Source organism: Macaca thibetana, chromosome 7 (assembly GCF_024542745.1).
Source record: "Macaca thibetana thibetana isolate TM-01 chromosome 7, ASM2454274v1, whole genome shotgun sequence".
NCBI classification, from domain to species: domain Eukaryota; kingdom Metazoa; phylum Chordata; class Mammalia; order Primates; family Cercopithecidae; genus Macaca; species Macaca thibetana.
In genome coordinates, this window is record NC_065584.1 from 7,852,274 (window position 1) to 7,871,231 (window position 18,958).

The window sequence follows — 18,958 nt, forward strand, 5'->3', positions numbered from 1 at the left end:
GCTCATGTCTGCCTGACTACCTACTGTCACAGTTCCTTCATGGAAGAGCCTGGTCCTGAACAGCTCCAGGCCAGCCTGGAAGCCCACAGAAAGCAGGTGTAGCGCAGCATCAGGGAGCAGTGGTCAGGGTGAACCTCTCCAAATACAGCTAAGGAGAGGAGTGGGCACACATGTTCTCTGACACATCAGGCAGCACCACTGAGCTCTGGCTCAACATGACCATGGCTTACCCCAGGAGTAGCACTTCCAGAGCAGTCTGTGTCCCCACCTGTGAGCCATCAGTCTCCCCTCTCCATAGGCACCAAGCACACAGCTGTCCCATCACCACCTCATTTGATGCTCCCAGCTATCCTGTGATCAGGTAAGGGAACACAGGCTGCACACCAAGGCTTCAGGTCCCATGGCTGAAGGCCCTTTTCCTGGGTGGGCAGCCCTGCCAGCCACCAGCAGGAGGTGCTGCCTGGAAGACGTGGCCAACCACCTGCTCCTTCACTGGAGGGTCTAGAGTAAGCTATTCAGTGTGGCAGCCATTGGCCACATGTGGCTATCCGGTACTTGAAATGTGGCTAGTCCAATTGAGATGTGCTATGTGTAAGATACACACCAGATCTCATAGATTAATACAAAAAAAGAATGGAAAAAAGGTCACCGGGCACAGTGGCTCACAACTGTAATCCCAGCACTTTGAGAGGTGGAGGCAATAGATCTCTTGAGAACAGTAGTTCAAGACCAGCCTGGGCAACATAGGGAGACCCCCTTCTCTAAAAAAATGAAAAAAAAAAAAAAACTGGCTCGACATGGTGGCGTATGCCTGTGGTCTCAGCTACTCAGGAGGCTGAGGTGGAGGGGTCACTGGAGCTGGGAGTTTGAGGCTTCAGTGAGCAGTGATGGGACCACTGCACTCCAGCCTGGGTGACAGAGCCAGACCCTGTCCCAAAAAAAAAAAGTCATTGATCTATGGGTCACCTATTAAAATGATAATATTTTGAATATGTTGAGTTAAATAAAATACATTATTAAAATTAATTTTACCTGTTTTACTTTTTTAACATGGCTACTAGCAGATTTTAAATTACCTGTTTGGCTCACATTATGTTTCTATTGAATAGCACCAGTATGGACAATGACTATGGCCCCTAGAACAGGAGCATTAGCATTACCCAGGAGCTTCTAGAACGGCAAATTGTCAACCAAGACTGAGTCAAAAACTCTGAGAGACAGGACCCAGCAACCTGTGTTTTAAGCAGCCCTGTAGAACTTGATTCTTCTCAAGCTTGAAAACCACCAGTGTAGATGACACCATACGGGGAGTGGTTTCCCAGCAGGAATTGTTGGGAGAGATGCAGGCATAAGAGGTGGCTCTGAATTGACTGCCTTTACGTGGGTGGCCTGGCAGGGTGGAGGTGCAGTATCCCAGGGAAGGAGAAGGATCTGGCTCTGGGAGAATGGGCCTTGGTGCAAACCTGCCTCTAAAGTCCTGGGGACCACTTACATAATGCCCTAGGAATCTGTCCCTTCATCTGGAAAACAGGGGCAGTGATACTGAGGGTGTCTCATGGAGCTGTTGTCAAGATTAAATGAGCTGACACACCTGACGTAGCTGGCGTGTAATAAGTGCTCAGTAAAAGCTAGTTCTCAGTGGGGGAGGAGGGGAGGGGGACAGATGCCGCACAAGAAGACTTGGGTTCTACATGTTAGGCTGAAAGAGCTCTTTCTCCTGCTATTGTGTTTCTTCCCAGGTCATTCTGATGCTGGTCCTTCACGTGGCATGTCCCTCCTCACTCTGTTGTAGACAGTTGGCTACTGCCAGCATGGATGCCACCAGCCTCGGATTGAGCTTTCTGTCCAGGAAGCAACCTGGAGTGTACGTGCCACGCACATCTGCAATGCTACCTCATTTTTCATCCAATAATCCTTCTGGTGACCTCTGTTTTGCAATGAGACTCAGGCACAGAGCCAGGACTGGAACCCGGTTTCCAGCTTCCTTGAACCTCCCAAACATGTCTAAGGTATAAACATGGGGACCCCTAGGCTCAGTCTAGGGCCTGGGGTGTTGTAACCTCTGGCTGATGCCTTGAACACAGTCCTGGACACTGGGCCACCCCTGCAGCATTGACCCTGAAGCTCCAGAATTAAGCTGTGTGGCACTGGGCAGGGCAGCCCCTCTCTGGGAATCTGACCCTGGCTATTGACTAGAGGTTGGATTAGAGGGGGTAAGGGTGAAGGCTGTGCCCAGACCAGCCCCCATCCCCAGAGGCCCTAGAGGACTTTAAGGCAAGATCGGAGTCCCTGGGGACAGAGTCACTTCTGAATGTTCCCTCAGTGGCCAGCTGTAGGTGGTGGAGTGAAAGAAGCACTGGACAGGGAGCCAACTCTGCCCTTCTCTGAACTTGTGTCCCAGTGGGGTGGGGGTGACTTTCGATGCCCAGCAGGAAGGCCCACAGCAGGGTCCCAGAGCTGGACTGCCTGGGCTCAAATTCAAATTTTGGCTGTGTGATATTTGGTAAGTGACAAATGCCCTGGGACTTGGCTTCCATGTGAGTAAATGTGCATTAATATGAGGATTACATGAGTGAATGGTATGTTAAACTTTCAGAGCAGTGCGTGGCATGCAGTAAGCGCTCAGCAGAGGTCAGCTGTTGTAGAAAGTAAAAGTTCCTCTTCCAAGTTTCCCTTCTTGTTAAAGAATAAATCATAAGCATTAGAAATAATAGTTTCTAAGAACAGAAAACCAAACACCACATGTCCTCACTCATAGGTGGAAATTGAACAATGAGAACACTTGGACACAGGAAGGGGAACATCACACACCCAGGCCTGTTTTGGGGTGGGGGGATGGGAGAGGGATAGCATTAGGAGATATATCTAATGTAAATGACGAGTTAATGGGTGCAGCACACCAACATGGCATATGTATACATATGTAACAAACCTGCACGTTGTGCACATGTACCCTAGAACTTAAAGTATAATAAAAAAGAAAAAAAAAGAAATAATAGTTTATTTTAAAGACGAACTTCCTTCAAGCCTCCTTGCTTTATGCTAATAACTCTTTGTTAAGCCCTATCCTATGTAACTGTTAGACATGCTCACAGGCACATAGTACATTCTACATCCTTGTATTTTAACCAAAATATCTGTGATAGACGTGCTTGCAGGCATGTCCCAGCTCGCACCCTAGGCCCCTTCCTTATTTGGGAATATTATTACTTTCCTAAGTCCTTTCTTAAGCAACTTCCTCTTTTCCTTTATCCTTCCATTACTTTTACCTATTTAGAAAAGTTTTAAACAGCCAATCGGGTTTTAGTTTAGATTGTGCGGTCTGGCTCAAGCCAATGGACACAGGACACAGTAGCAGGGACAAACTGCGTAAAGGCTAAACATTGCTTCCCTCCTTTGTTCAGGCGTGCTTTTGCCATTGTTCCATCTGTGATGAGCACTTTCTGCAGAAAGTAAAACTGCCTTGTTGAGAGAATTAATGTTCTAGTGCTATTTCTTTCCAGCACTGGGAACAAGTATTTACGTATAACAGCTGTCCACTCTTATTACTACTTAGGGCAGGAGTCCCCAAACCCTGGGCCAAGGACCAGTACTGATGGGCAGCCTATTAGGAACCAGGCCACACAGCAGGAGGTGAGCGGCAGTGGGGGAGGGTAGTGTGGGGGGCGAGCATTCCCACCTGAGCTCTGCCTCCTGTCAGATCAGCAGCAGCATTAGATCCGCATAGGAACATACTGTGAACTGTGCATGCGAGGGATCTAGGCTGTGAACTCCTTATGAGAATCTAATGCCTGATGATCTGAAGTGGGACATTTCATCCCGAAACCATCCCCCCAACCCCCATCCATGGAAAAATTGTCTTACATGAAAACTGCCCCTGATGCCAAAAAGGTTGGGGACCACTGACCTGGGGACCATGGAGTCAGTCCCCAGGAGTCAGGCAACAGCCTAGCCCAGGCCTAGTTTGGGGCCTGAGAGGTGATGAGTTGGAGGTTGGGGAGGGAGAGCACCTGGACTGGAGGACTCACGGCCAAGGCCCCAACTGCCCAGAGAAGTATTGGAGGGCCTGAGGCCATACCCAGAGCTCCCTTTGCCAACCCTCCTAATCCATCTCTGAGCAAAACAGCTTCTGGAGCCAGGCGAGCAGGGCCCTGGTTTGGCCACATTCTTGGCCTCAAGGCTTGCTGCACCTTCCCTGGCCTCGTCTCAGCGTGGCTTCATCTGGCAACAGGCCTGGGACACTCAGCCTCCCTGAGCTCGCTTCCCCATCTGCACAGTGAGGAATTCAGCCGGGATGGCCACTAATGGCCTGCTATCTCCTGACACCCCTGCATCAGAGTTCAGAACTCCCTTGCATCCCGGGAAGACGCCCACTCAACCACCCCTAGGCCGCTGGAGGCCTGAGAGGAGCAGGAGGCCAGCAGCAGGGCCACATGCCAGGCAAGAGGAGCCCCCAGGTATCCCCAACAGCTGCTTCCCAGCCAGGCTGGCACCCCCACACCAGGCAGGAGCCCAGCACACCCCTCTCTGCAGGCATAGTGGAGCTGGGGCAGTGGTCAGGGTGCGGGGGCTCTAGACTAAGCTGCTGTATTCAAACTTGGCTTCTCCCTTCCCTGGCTTGGTGTCCTAACTAAGATATCTAACTGCTGTGTGCCTCAGTTTCCCCTTCTGTAAAGCACTGAGTATGAAGAGTACAAGAGAGTGACCCTAAAGCTTTCTGCTGCAGCCCAGGATCCTATACTAGCAGCTAGAAGACCCTATACTAGCAGCTAGGAGACCCTATACTAGTGGCTAGGAGACCCTGCCAGACTCGTGCCTGACCCATGTGCCTGCCCGGCCACCCCTGGTGCCAGTTCCCAGAACTTGGCACAGCATCACTACCTCCCCAAAGCCTTCCCCCCCGGCTGGGTTTGGGTGCCCCATCCAGACCTCTTCCAACCCCCGACATGGGCCACGTCCTGTCCTCACTGCCTGCTGACTCATCAGCTTACCCACCCCCACCCATGCTCCTGTCCGAGGCTGAGCATAGTCACACTTAGTGCCCCTCTGCGGCCTGGCACAGAGCCAGGGCCGAGCATCCCTGGAGCAAAGGAGCTTCCACCTGTGATGCAGGTGGGAGGCGGCAGGCCTCACCCTTTCTCCCGGTTCCCACCCTGGCTCCCACACAGGCGCAGGTCAGAGAGGAGGCAGGAGAGTGGTGTGGAAACAGCCACATGGTTGGCATAGCCCTGGGTGAAAAAGTGTCAGTAGTCTCACGGAATCCCCAGCCTGGTCAGCCCCGAGGTAGGGCTGGAGGAATCAGGTCTCCTGGGTTTACACTGAGCAGGGACGGGGATGGAAAGGACAGAGGTGGCCCCAGAGCCCAAACACAGCTTTGAAAGTAGTGGAGGCCCACCCACTCACTGGAGGGTCAGGGTGAAAGCTCTGCCCAGCTAGTGTGGGTGGCTCCTGCCCCGAGAGGAAGAGAGAATCAGGCCTCGGGGTTGGAGGAGGCTGGCGCCATCCCAGGAGCACCCGCAAGGGCTGGGTATGCTGCTGAGTGGCTTCTCCAGCACACGGCCTTGGAGGTCATCCAGTCCTCCCAAAGCCACCCTCCCTGAGCAGGTGCTGGCTCCTCCACGCAGCCTGCCCCTCCAGTGGGGCCCCAGGCCTGCAGCTCACCCTGCTCCCAGCCTCCAGAAGGCTTTCCCTTCCCCACTGGGTGCCTTCCGGTTCTTTCCAGCGCCTCTGACTGCGGGGGTTAAGGGGCGGGGGCAGGCACCAGGCCATACTCTCTGGGCTACCTTCCTCAGGCCACCCTCCGGATGTTCTGGCACCTTCCATTCCAGCTGTGGGCAGGACAAGCCTGGTTTCCCCCACCGCCCTCAGTCTGCCAGCTGTGCCTCTGTTAGCAAAGCCAGGGGCCATGTCCATCCTCGAAGCCTGGCTGCCCTTCCTCCTCAGGGTCCCATAGCAGGCTGTGTTCCTGCTGGTGTCTGGAATGCTTGGAGGTAAGAAAGGAACTCCTCCGGCCCAGGATGGACCATGCACTCCCACAGCCCACACCCCCGCCAACACACACTCCTGCCTTGGGTCTGCGGAGGACACACATGCACTGCAGCGCCTCACACAGGTCCCCAGGACAGCACACACCCGCACCCCCTTCACCCTAGAAAGCGTGTGCACCCGCCGCGGGCACACAGGGCGGAGCGGCCAGGCTTCCCCGCCGGCAGGATGGCCTGGGGGCAGCGGCGTGTTGCCTACAGGTCGGGGTTCTGGTGGCTGCACACGACGCCCGCATCCTCGTCGTGCTCGCAGTTATGGGTGCCCACGCCGTTGTGCTGGCACTCCAGCAGGTTGCGCTCCCAGCCCGCGCAACGCACATTGTCCAGCAGAATGGGCAGCGAGCCGCCCTGGCCGAACTCGGCGCTCTTGACGGCGCGCACGGCGTAGGCAAACCCCAGCTGGCGACACACGACGGCGGCGCCGTTGATGTTCCAGGAGTCGTCGCACACGGTGCCCCAGCGTCCGCCCACGAACACCTCCACGCGCCCGCTGCCGGAGCTCAGGCCCGCGGGCCGTACCAGGCGCACGTCACCATCCCGGAACGCCCGGTTGGCCGAGTTCAGCCGCCCCCGCCGGCGCCCGCCGCCCCTGCGGCTCCCTGGCTGCTGGGTGGGCCGCGCTGGCCGCGGGGTGGGAGGGGGTGGAGCTACCGTGGGGCGCCTGCGGCGGGGCGCCCGGGTGGGCGCCCGCGCTGTAGGCCGCGCGGTGCTCCGTGTCTTCGGGATGAACTCTGTGCAGAGGAAGAGTATGCCATCAGAGGGATCCAGGAGCCCCTGTCCAGCCCTGCTGCCCACCCTTTGCTGCCCTACAACCTGTGCGGAGAGGGCGGACTCAGGGAAGGATGTCCTGGGTCTGCCCTGCACTCACACCCAGAAGATGGGATGCCGCCTGTGCTCCCAGTGGTGCTTCCCAGGTCACCTGGACCCAGCAAGATGCCAGCCTGGACTCAAGCACCAGGGGATTTTTCAGTCATGCAGCAAACACTTGTAACTGCTTTGTGCCAGTCTGCTGTTGCTGTGTCTCCCTACCCCAAGCCCGGCCTTCCTAGGAGTCCCCAGGTTGGGCGGGGGAGCCAGCCCCTGGCACTTCAGAACTCAGGAAGGCAATGGAAAGGAAAGAGTGTCTGGGAAGTCTTCTAAGAGCAAGTCACCGTTTCTTCTTCCAGGCCTTGGTTGTGAGGGTGAAGAAGCTGAGGCCCACAGATGGGTAAAAATTGCTGCAGGTCTATGGTGGCCAGTGGCCAGCAGGCTGGGAATGGGACGCACACAGGGATCCCTGGGGTCAGGGTAAATCTCTCCTCCTCACTCCCAAGGTTGGCACCTGTCACAGCGGGTACGATGGGGGTGCTCTGGTTGTCTGGCTGGGGAACAAGGCAGAGCCCCTATACCCCACCACAGAGCCTGCGTGCAGTCAGTGCTAGGGAGCTGAAGCAGGTGGTTCCCTTTGTCCCTGCAGAATGTGGGGACACGCTTGGCCCAGGTCAGCCACAGGAATAGACCTCAATCTCCACTTTGCTGTGCCCAGCCCTACTCCACATCGGTGCAGTGCCAGGCACTGGGCCCTGCCATGTGTGACAGCCCAAGACTGTTCAGTTACCATGGGGAGGGTCCTGGGACCACCAGGCCAGACCTCTTTAATCCAGCCCCACCTCAGCCAGTCCCACTTTGAAAACCACTGAGGAGCTGAGAAAGGGCTTCTCAGCACAAGGCCAAGCACAGGCCAGGGCCTGGAGCACCGTGACATGGGCAAGGTGCTCCCTGTCCCTGCACCCTGGCCCCTGGCCCACACCTCCTGCTCCTCAGGCTGCCTCACCTCTCCCACTGTGGCTCTCGCTGTTGCCTCTGCCTGCACTGCCACCCGGGTCAGTGCATCCTTGAGTGAACCTCCCTCTTGGTGCCAACCCCCCTCGGTGCACTCCCCCAGGTGCACCCCCCCCGTGCAACCCCCTCCCGGGTGCATCCCCCACCCTGCACTCCCCTCGGTGCCACCCCCCTCAGTGCATCCCCCCATGGGCGCACCCTCCTCTTCTTTTCAGACTCCAGGAACCCCTGCCCCCCACCCCAGTCTCCACTGTTCTGGGTGGGCCCTCACGGTGCCTGGCACACACTTCAATCACAAGGCCTGGGACAGTAAATGTCATCTCTGTCTGTCCCAGCCAGAACTCGGCCTGGTCTGACTTCTCACTGTGGCTCCGGCATCCAGCGTGGAGCCAGTAACTAACAAAAGTGCCAGAAACTGCTGAATGAATAAATGGAAAACTCACCAAGCCCTGAAACCAACTGTGACCAGAACTCACTTCCAAAATCACTGAGCTCAGACCCTTCCCCTTCTACCCCGGGTACCTCTTCTGCCCAGGTGCCTAGCCTCCCTCTCTCCTTGCCCTCCCCACCCCCACACACACCCAGTCTGCCAATGGGTGGCCTGCTGAGCCCACTTGGCCTGCTGAAATATTTTCCTTGGCCCACAGAGTGATTTTTAAAATTCTGAACTAGTTGCTAACACTTTGAATTGGAGGTTGTACCTAACAGGCTTAGAAGGCGAGGACTGCGGTGTCTCACCATGTGCTGTATCCCCAGGGCAGGGCACGTGTCCGTGGTGAATGAGTGGATGGGGGGATTTTCTGCTTCTCTGAAGAACTGGAAGACCTGGCAACACGGGGTCTTTGTTCCCACGTAACTTGGCCCAGGGGAACAGCCCCAACTTGGGGCATCCCCTTCCCCCTAGCCCCAGGCCCCATGGGCAGTCATTTGTGGTGGCCCTGCTCTGCCATCTCTCCTCATCAGGCTTGTCAACAATCTATGAAGGCCCAGCCCACATGCCAACCCCTCCCACAACTAACTCTTCCAGTCTCCCTCGCTTACACACAGATACATCCTCTTTCTCTGTCCCTCCCAAGAACTCAGAGCATACCTTGCCTGGCACTAGCTATTTCTCTCTTGGTTTAAGGAATTGTGACCAATCAAGCAAGACCCAGTTCAGTAAAAGTCCCATCCACCTTACCACCATGTCTAATGTGTGCCAGGCACAGTGCTAGGCACAGGGGCTGAAGAGGGACATCTAGGTCCAGCTGGTAAGACCCGTGTCTGGCTGGAAAGGCAGCCGTTGTGGGCTGCAGGATCTCTCCCCCCACCCTCAGTGTCCCTCTGGCAGGCACTTACTTTCTTTGGGCACAAAGGGGATGAGGCGGCTTCTGATCTTCACCTGAGCAGGCTGGATCTGACACTTGCCAGGTGGTGCCCGCCTGCCAATGACACACAGGAGGTTATCAGTCTCACCCTGGGAACCCATCCTGAGGATGCCCCGTGCCATTGCCTTTCCCCTGCAGTGAGGCAGGCGTGAACAGCAACGATAGTAACAGGCGGCCATTTACCATGCACCTACTGTGTGGCCTGTGGCATCCCTGCCCACTCCATGCCCCCAGGATTCTAGGAGCTCCAGGGCATAAATCCCCTATAACAGCCCACTGGCTGCATGCTCAGCCTCTGCCAGAATAGCACCGGGGCTGGAGGCTTACCGTTTCCCAAGACACTTCTAATCCAGAGCATGGACTCTGTCCTCAGGGTGTGAACAAATGCCAGTCTCTGTCCTCCCCCAGCCTGCCATCAGATTCCTGAAATGCAGCCTGATTCCTGCCCGCCACCCTCTCCCACCAGCTCCACAGCCTTTGAGGCGGGTCTCTCTCAGACCCTCTGGTTCCTGGATTTCTGATGATGCAGAATCTGAGAGATTCCTCTGCCTGGAACCATCTAAAGGACGGGGCAGGGGTGAGGAAAGCAAGCCTTGGGCCTGGAGGCAGAGCTGAGGGATTTGGGGCCTTGGCATGTGGGGTTTGAGAGAGCAGGGAGACAAAAGAGTCAGAGGAGAGTGCCAGGGCTAGGAATTGGGTCTCCTTTGACATTTTTGAGGGCACAGTAGGAAATGGAATTCCGTTTTAATTAGTTTTTGGCCGTCGATCTGTGATTCTTTGGGAATGACCCCATTCCAGGACAGACCCACGTGGGCCCACGACTTCAATAGGATTCCAGTGGAAAGGCCAAGGGGTGAATTAGCCACGTGACACGGAGTGGCCTCCAGACAGGCTTGGCCGAAGAGGGACACAAAAGAGGGACAAGGGTCTTTGTCCCCAGAGGCTGCAGAAACACAACCAGGCACACACGCTTCTCAAAGCTCAGGAAAAGCGAGGTTTTTTCTTGCTCTGACCTCCAGAGAACATCCACACACTTTGGACAGACCCAGTGGGGCTTTTGTTCCTTAAGGAAATTGCATTAAAAGTCTTTGTTATGCAAAAGGGTAGGATGTCCACCCCAAAACGCCACAGTGGTTATGTGTGGGTAATAATAGATGACCTGACCCTACCTCCTCCACTCCCCATTTATTTCATTTTCCAAATGTTCTATAATGGGACCTCTGTGTAATACGTGTGGGTGCAAAGAAACAGTTATTCCGAGCCAGGAGAATGAAGGGAGGAGAAGGGTCAGGGCAGGAGGGAGGAATCTCGCCCACTTCTGGCTCCTAACACAAGACTGGGAGCAAGAGAACTCCCTAAGTCTTGCTGGGTCCCTCTTTATGACATGGGGACAAGCCAATAGGGAAATGGTGTTGGAAAAACCAAAGATGATGGATCTAAGGCAACATCTGGCATGAATTAGGCACTCGTTTGGTATATGTAACATTTCCTCAGAGAAGCATTCTTTTCTGAAAATTGGCAATAACCTAAAATTCCGAGGAATAAGTTATAGTGACTCAGCAGAAAATCACACAGCCATTAGAAATGGTTTTTTTGAGGGTGATGTTTGCAACATTTAGACAAAATGGGCATACATGAAGGAAAAAGAACCAAGTCTGTGTGTGATCCAAATACCACCATATAAATCCTGGCACTGCATAGATAACGATGGTCAGGACCTCATGGAAATGAGAAGGAAGGGATGGAAGGAGGAAGTGATTATGTTTTATTTGATAAAAAGTCATGTCAATAATTTACGTGTGCTTTTAAAACAAACAAGCAAAAAAAAAAAAAAAAGTCTGTAAACAAGGAAAGTGAGAAGCTGCCACAAACAGGGCAAGCTAAGGAGATGCAACCACTAAAGGTAACATGGGATCCTGGAACAGGAAAAGGGCATTGGAGAACAACTAGAAACATCCTTTGAAAAAGAGTGTGGAGTCCAGGTGTGGGAGCTCACACCGGTAATCCCAGCACTTTGGGAGGCTGAGGTGGGACGATCACTTGAGGTCAGGAGTTCAAGGCCAGCCTGGCCAACATGGCGAAACCCCATCTCTACTAAAAATACAAAAATTAGCCAGGCATGGTGGCAGGCATCTGTAGTCCCAGCTACTCGGGAGGCTGAGGCAGGAGAATCACTTGAACCCGGGAGGCGGAGGTTGCAATGTGCTGGGATTACAGGTGTGAGACACTGAGCCCAGTGCAAAATATTTTAAGCACAATAAGTGTTTTAGAATTTTTCTTTTTGTAAAAGTAATTAATTTTTTTAGAGACAAGGTCTCCCTCTGTTGCCCAGGCTGGACTTGAGCTCCTCCCATCTGCCTCCCAAGAACATGAAACACGCCAGCTTGTTTCAGGATTTTCCCAAACGTGGCGTGTCTCAAAGTTCAGGGTAAGTAAACACACTGGGGATTCCTAGGGTCTGCCAAATATGTGGATTCTTGGAGTGCAACCTCAGGCCTTGTGTTAGAGATAAGCACAAGCCATGTCCGCACCGGGTGTTGAAGGGACGTTCGGACTCCTGTGGAAACCAGCAGAGATGTGAAAATCTAAGGGCTGAGAAGCAGCTTAGAAAGCTGATCGCTCATTTATTCATCAAGCGTTCCTGGGTCCCTGCTCCATGCCATTTTCAGTATCTGGGCGGCCTCTGCAGAGTGAAGAGATACAGGCTTGGCCCTGAGACTCCCAGAGCAGCTGGCAGATAGTCAGTCGTGTAGCCCAGAGACTACAAGTCTGAGTGAGGAGAGCTGAGGAAGGGCTGGACAGGGGCCTGGAGGGCAAAGTGGGTTGGGGAAGGTACTTGAAGAGGGTGAGGTTAAGGCACACAGCCGAGGGGTTAGGGCAGGACTCTGGAGCCAGCGGCCTGGGCCCAACCATGGCTCTGGGCCCCGGGCCCGTGACTTTGTATCTTTGTGCTCATTTCCACCGCTGTAAAATGAGCGGCTGAGAGTTTCATAAGCTGCACACGGAAGGAGTTGGGACATGGCCTGGCATGGCACTTCTGGCCTTACAGCTAGAAGGGAAGCCGGGGAGATGGAGCCGGCGAAGGGAGCCCCAGTGTGTTTTCCCCAGTGGAAGACAGACAACAGGAGGATGGGCAGGCATGGGGCGGGGACACACAGGGAGCAGGGTGTCATCTGGGAGGCATCGCAGAGGCAAATTGGGGGCTGGGTTGTGGGAATGCAGGGGCAGCCCAGGAAATGAGGAATGAGGGGCCTGCTAGACAGGAGGAAGACGCAGGGAGGGCGGGCCAGGCAAGAAAGCCGAGTGAAGCCTCCGCCCTCGGCCCCAGTCGCCTCTCCAGCTCCCTCCTATCCTAACAGACCTGTGCTTTGAGGCGTGCAGACCCGGGTCTGAATCCTGGGTCTGCCCCTTGCCGGAGGAACTGAGGCGAATCATGTCCCTCTCTGGGCCTCAGGGTTCTTGTCTGAAAATGGGGATTCATACTGCCCACCTGAGGGCAAGGTGGAGGGGACAAGCCAATGGAGCTAGGAGGCCTGACAGACAGCAGGAGCTCCCTGTCCTGGAGGCCGGGACTCACCTGGACGGGTCAATTATTTTGTAGACAACCCCACGTGGAGCTGTGGCACTCGGCTCCCCTGTCGACATGAAGTACAGCTCCCCTATGAACAGAACGAAGTGACCAGTGAGACCCCCACCTGGAATACTGTCCCAGCCAGCCCCGCCTCACTACCCCGCTCCCCGCAGGCTTGGAAATCGACCCCAACCCCAGCTAGCCATCATGTGAGGCATCCCAGCTCAGTCTAGCTGTCCAGTCCTCAGAAAGGGAAACTGAGGCTAGGTGAGGCGTTGGGTTGTACCCAAGGGCCTCTGGAGCCTGGTCTCCCGGGTGTCAGGCGCTCTGCCTGGACCCAGCCAGGCTCAGACCTCCACTCTTGCCTTTTCCCGGTGACCCAGCACCACCCCTGTCACCTACCTGGGTTTCATGCCCAGACCCACACATCTCGGGGCACACACGAGGGGGCTACAGCCCAGCTCCCCAACTGACTGCTTCTGGGGGACCCGAAGGCACGTGTGGCTCTCTGAGCCTCAGCTTCCTCATCTCTAAAATGGGCAGGCCTCACTGGGCTGTTATAAGGATTGAAGAGCGCAGAGCGTGGGCCTAATCAGCATTAGCTAGCTATGATTGCGGTCGTCATCTGGGATTTGGGCCCTGCCAGGTCCTCGAGGCCAGGGTGTCTCTCTACTGACAGCGAGGACCTCCCAGGCAGAAGCAGAGTACATGGCTGGGAGTGTAGGTCCTAGCCCCTCTGCTTGGCCCCCTGTGATCTCCAGCAGCTGTGTGATGGCCCCATTCTGAGCCTCAACTTCTCCCCATCTCAGAGCTGCGCTGAAAATGTAACCGTTAGAGTTCTGAGTCCCTGGTGCTGAGGACTGTCTCAGGGAATGTAGGTTCTCCCTGCTCCTCCCACTCCAATCCTCCCTCCCAACCCCTGCTGCCAGGGGTATCTATGTCCTGAAAACAGGCTGCATTATTCCTACATCACAGCTGAGGAGAAAAAAAAAAAAAAAAGAGGCTCAGAGAAGTCAAGTGACTTGTCCTAAGTCACACAGCTAGTGAATGGTTAAGCCAGGACCAAAACTCAGGAAAGTCTGCTGCTCCAGCCCCACACCAATATCGGATGCGTGGTGGCTGGGAGCCCAGACACGAGCCACACATGACTCATCCTGAGGGTTCAGCCATGCTAATACCTCTGTCCTTGTAAAAGGATAGCAGAGAGCTCAGCTGGGCTGGGAGTAGGGAGGGAGGTTTCCCCGCAGAGAGGCTGAGACAGACAGCTTGGTAACAGGTTGGAGAAAAGCATATCCCTGGGGACAGGTGCAGTCAGGGAGGGCTGCATGGGGGTGGGGTCTGAGAAGCAAGGCACAGGAAACTCGGGAAATGCAAAGGGAAGGCACTTGAGGGTTAACTTGTGACACCTGGGTAGACCCAGCTGTGATGGGGCTGGGGGATGAGGCAAGCAGTACACTGAGTGGTCAAAGGCCCCGACCCCCAAACCCAGGGGCACCAGCCCCACTGGGGAGGTCGGGAGAGGGGCTGTAGGCCCACATGGTGATGATGCAGCCTTTAGCAGTGGGAGTCCCCGGGTGAGACGTCCCTGTTGGGAAGTCCATGGCCACAGCCCTAAATTGTTCAGACAGCCTTGGGCCGTCCACTTACCTCTGGGCCTCTTTCTGGAGTGAGCCACCAGGAGCAGCCCTGGTCTTCTCTGTTCCAACCCCCTGAGGAACTCCCTGGTTCATCTCGCCAACCAACCTTAAGGCCCCCCTCTGGGAGGTGTCCAGGGGCCAGGTGGGGCATGGTGCCCCTCCTCCATAACCAGGCGTTCATAGTCAGCCACAGTTTCCCCATTGGTAAAATGACAAGGCTGGACCACGCAGACTGCAAGGCCCTTTCCAGCCATGATCTGCTGGGAGCTGTAGCCCCCAACCCTCTGCACACACAGGGAGCCCCCGCGGGTGCTGCCAAGCCCGCCCAGGGCTGCTGTTGAGACTCAGAAAACAATGCTTCAAAATGAAGGCCTCAGAACTGCCTCCAAAGCAAAAGTTTTTCCTGACCTTCTCCTGTCCTCCTGTCTCTCAGTCCTATTCTCCCCTGAGGTGCCATAGAAACTAGAGTCTCTCTTTCCCACGGCAGATAATAGAAACCAGCACACATTTCCCCCAAAGCCAGTCATAGAACCTAAAAATATTATTGTAACTCTCCCCCAACCTTTCTGTATAAAACTGGCCATAAAGAAATTATCTGAGACCAGGCATGGTGGCTCACGCCTGTAATCCCAGCACTTTGGAAGGCCAAGGCGTGCAGATCACTTGAGGTCAGCAGTTCAAGAACAGCCTGGCCAACATGGCCCGAAACCCCATCTCTACTAAAAATATAAAAATTAGCCAGGCATGGTGGTGCACACCTGTAGTCCTAGCTACTCAGGAGGCTAAGGTATGAGAATCGCTTGAACCTGGGAGGCAGAGGCTGCAGTGAACCAAGATCACACCACTGCACTCCAGCCTAGGCAATAGATCGAGACCCTGTCTCAAAAACAAACAAACAAACAAACAAACAAACCCCCCACAACAACAACAACAACAGCAACAACAAAGAAATTATCTGGGTCAGATATGGTGGCTCATGCCTGTAATCCCAGCACTTTGAGGCCGAGGCAGGGGATCACTTGAGCCCAGGAGTTCCACATCTGCCTAGGCAACACAGCAAGACCCCATCTCTACAGACTATTTAAAAAATAGCCAGGCATAGTTACATGAGCCTGTAGTGCCAGCTACTTGGGAGGCTGAGGCAGAAGGATTGCCCAGGAGTCTGAGGCTGCAGTGAGCCATGATGGCGCCACCGCATTCCTGCCTGGATGACAGAGCAAGACTCTGCCTCTAAAATAAAGGAGGAGGAGATGATCTGACCTGTTTGACCCATTTGCAGGTCATCAGACTCCCACTCCAGAGACAGCCCGTAGCCAGAAGGAAGGAATGCAAGCGCAGAGAGGCCAAGAATCCAGACACACAGGCTGTGCTGGCTCTCCCACTCAATCAGCATGAGCTCAGGCCCTTTTTGTCCGATCACATTTCTACACAGCTGCCCATACTTTGTTGCACCTGAGCATAAAAATGGACAATTTCTCGGCTGGGTGTGGTGGCTCACACCCGTAATCCCAGCACTTTGGGGTCACCTGAGGTCCGAAATTCGAGACCAGGCTAGCCAACATGGTGAAACTCCGTCTCTACCAAAAAAATACAAAAATTAGCCAGGTGTGGTGGCGCGCGCCAGTAATCCCAGCTACTCGGGAGGCTGAGGTATGAGAATCGCTTGAACCTGGGAGGTGGAGGCTGCAGGTTGCAGTGAGCCGAGATTGCACCACTTCACTCCAGCCTGGACAACAAGAGCGAAGCTCTGTCTTGGGGGTGGGGCGGGGCGGGGGGGAAGTTCCATGAACTTTCAGAGGGCAAAGGCGACGTTTTCCCTTGGTGGGACACTGAGCCACCTTCCTGGTCTCTGGGGTGTGAACTGTCCCTGGGGCACACTGGGCCAGCAGAGGTACTCATTTTGTAATCTGCAAGTGTTGGAACAATTAGAGAAGCAGCAGCAGGAGCCGGGAGCAGGGGAAAGTTGGTTTGCGTTGGACCCCAGGGCTCCGGGCTCCGTGCCGTCCAGAGGCTGCTGCCAGAACTGTCCCTGGGCCGCCAGTCTCACCGGTGCCTCCTTCTGGTTTTCCACACTCGGGTGTCAGTCAGAGGGCTGAGGAATGGCCTTTTGGAAACTGTACCTTCCTTCCAGGCCCTGCCTCAGTGGGGGAGGGGCACCCCTGCTTCTAAAACACATTAACCCCCTACTGACCAAAAGAAAGGGCTTTCAAGGGCCCAGAGGGCTTAGGAATGGCTGTGGGGGCTGGGGGCTGCCTTTTTGGAAATTCAGATTCTGACAGTTCAACAAAGGTTTCCCAGACTCAGCCCTCGGGGCTCTGGGCACTGAGCCGGGCAGGGGACACCCCTCCAAAGGCCCCTGGGCGGGCGTTGCCTAGCAACCCCAATAAGCATCCATTAGGGCTCACTGGGGGCCCCTGGGCTTTTGTCCAGGAACAGTCCTCGGGCTAAGCACAAAGGCAGGAGGCTGGAGCAGGATCCAGTCTCCATTGGCCCCTCTTCCTCTCCCCTCCCACTCTGTCCCTCGTGTTGAAAACACAAGTGCCTAGATTCAGGATCCACTAACCGACAAGAAGGCTGTGTCCACCCGCTTTGAAATAATTATGTGGCTTCATTTAATGGCCCAAATCCATTTGCCATCAGGAACTCCAGGCCAGGGCAGGTCTCTGGGGTTCTCTGGAGGTCTCTGGAGGTCTCTGAGGCTCTCTTCCACCATCTGCCTGCATTTCCACCATTCCAGATCCTTCCTGGCCGGCTAACCGGCATGGATGCTTACCCGCGTTATTAGTCTAGAACTCACGGCAACCTTACCCAGGGTGAGGTGGGGTAAGAGGAAGAAAGGGGCCACTACTTTCATTTTCCATAGGAACAAAGGGGAGCTCAGAAAGGTGAAGACGCACGAGGAGGTGTCAGAGGCATATGAACCAGAGCAACTCCATCTTAAATAAGAGCTGGGTAAAATAAGGCTGAAACCTACTGGGCTGCATTCCCAGACAGTGAAGGCGTTCTGTCACAGGATGAGACAGGAGGTCGGCGCAAAACACAGGCCTTGCTGATAAAACAGTCTGCAGTAAAGAAGCCGGCTAAAACCCACCATGACCAAGACGGCCACGAGATGGTCGTCCTCACTGCTACACACCCATGGGCACCGTGACAGTTTACAAATGCCATGGCAACGTCAGGAAGTGACCCTATATGGTCTAAAAAGGGGAGGCATGAATCATCCACCCCTTGTTTAGCATATCATCAAGAAATAACCATAAAAGTTGGCAACCAGCAGCCCTTGGGGCTGCTCTGTCTATGGAGTAGCCATTCTTCTATTCCTTTACTTTCACTTTACTCTATGGACTTACCCCCAATTCCTTCTTATGTGAGATCCAAGAACCCTCTCTTGGGCTCCAGATCGGGACCCCTCTTCTATAACAGAGGCACCTGCAAAGTCTGGAGCCCAGGGAACATCTTCCTCCCAGGTGGGAACTAGTTCAGGCCTGTGTGGTCCTTCCCCTACATCAGAGACCAGAAGGACCACAGGATGGAGGACCAGTCCCAGGCATGAGCGACCAGCAAGGAGAGGTCTCAGGAGTGCTCACCGGCCTCATCCTCCCCGAAGGAGATGATGTAAGGGTAGTAGTTGTTGATGAGGCCTGGGAACTCACAGGTCTGGCCATGGCCCATGCAGATCTCACTGTAGTGCCACTGGCCTGTCCCTGGGTTCTCGTGGAGGGACATCAGACGCCTGCAATGGAAGATGAACTGTGAGGCCATGCCTGGCATGGCACCCAGGGGAACCTACCCACCCATCCATCCATCCATCCCACCCTCCCACCCTCCCTCCCTCTCTCCCTCCTTCCCTCCATCCTTCCACCATCCATCTACTCATCCATTCACCCACTGATCCATGCAAGGACCATACAAAATTCACAGAGCCCAGTGCAGAATGAGCATGCAGGGCCACTTGTTCAAAACATATTAAGAATTCAAGATGGTGACCTCAGAGCATGAGATCAAGCGTGAACCTTTCTGAGCATGGGGCCCTGTGTGACTGCACATGTGGTACGTCCATGAAGCTGTCATTGTGTGCAATCTTCACCAAGCACCTACCAGAAACCCACAGGAATGAACAGGACCAGCCTGGTTACTGCCCCCTGAATGCAGTCCAGCCCACTGGATCCTGCAGAGGGAACAGCGCTTTCAAGAGTTCACCGGTTTCAGAACCTGCCAAGCGCTGGAGCTTCAACGTCTTTGGAATATGCTAACCTTGCTCCTTACTCCCATCGCTGATTGTCAATCACCTATTGATACTTCCAGGTCCTGCTTAGAGATGTCCCCTCCTCTGTGAAGCCCTCCCTGAAGGCCCCCATGCTGAGCTCCCCACACTGTGCAAGGCTCTCTGAGGTTGCAGTGCAGTGGACTGAAAGGGTCTGTCTCCCTGGCTCGGGTACTAGGGGTCCTCTTCATCTCTGTCATCCTGGTTCTTGCCTAACCCAGCAGAGGGGCTGGGGAAATACTGGCAAAATTAGT

The 18,958-nt window shown here is 54.8% G+C and overlaps 3 protein-coding genes across 4 annotated transcripts in view; 1 reads left to right on the plus strand and 2 right to left on the minus strand.

Moving 5' to 3' along the window:
• SETD3 (SET domain containing 3, actin histidine methyltransferase) overlaps positions 1-18,958 on the plus strand; it is a 363,397-nt gene that overhangs the window by 71,868 nt on the left and 272,571 nt on the right. The gene's annotated exons all lie outside the window — the stretch shown is intronic.
• LOC126958426 (cholesterol 24-hydroxylase) overlaps positions 1-18,958 on the minus strand; it is a 515,386-nt gene that overhangs the window by 46,082 nt on the left and 450,346 nt on the right. The window lies entirely within an intron of this gene.
• The window catches only part of HHIPL1 (HHIP like 1), a 37,404-nt gene that overhangs the window by 925 nt on the left and 17,521 nt on the right, over positions 1-18,958 (minus strand). The window contains exons 6-9 of one of the 2 annotated variants that reach the window (XM_050796686.1): positions 18,028-18,173; positions 12,810-12,891; positions 9,204-9,286; positions 1,023-6,775 (exon numbers count right to left, since the gene is read on the minus strand). In XM_050796686.1, the coding sequence (XP_050652643.1) occupies positions 6,240-6,775; positions 9,204-9,286; positions 12,810-12,891; positions 18,028-18,173 (847 nt within the window). In that variant the 3' untranslated portion in view covers positions 1,023-6,239. Of the gene's footprint in view, positions 1-1,022; positions 6,776-9,203; positions 9,287-12,809; positions 12,892-18,027; positions 18,174-18,958 lie in introns of those variants that run through there. The other variant, XM_050796687.1, reaches the window with a different exon arrangement.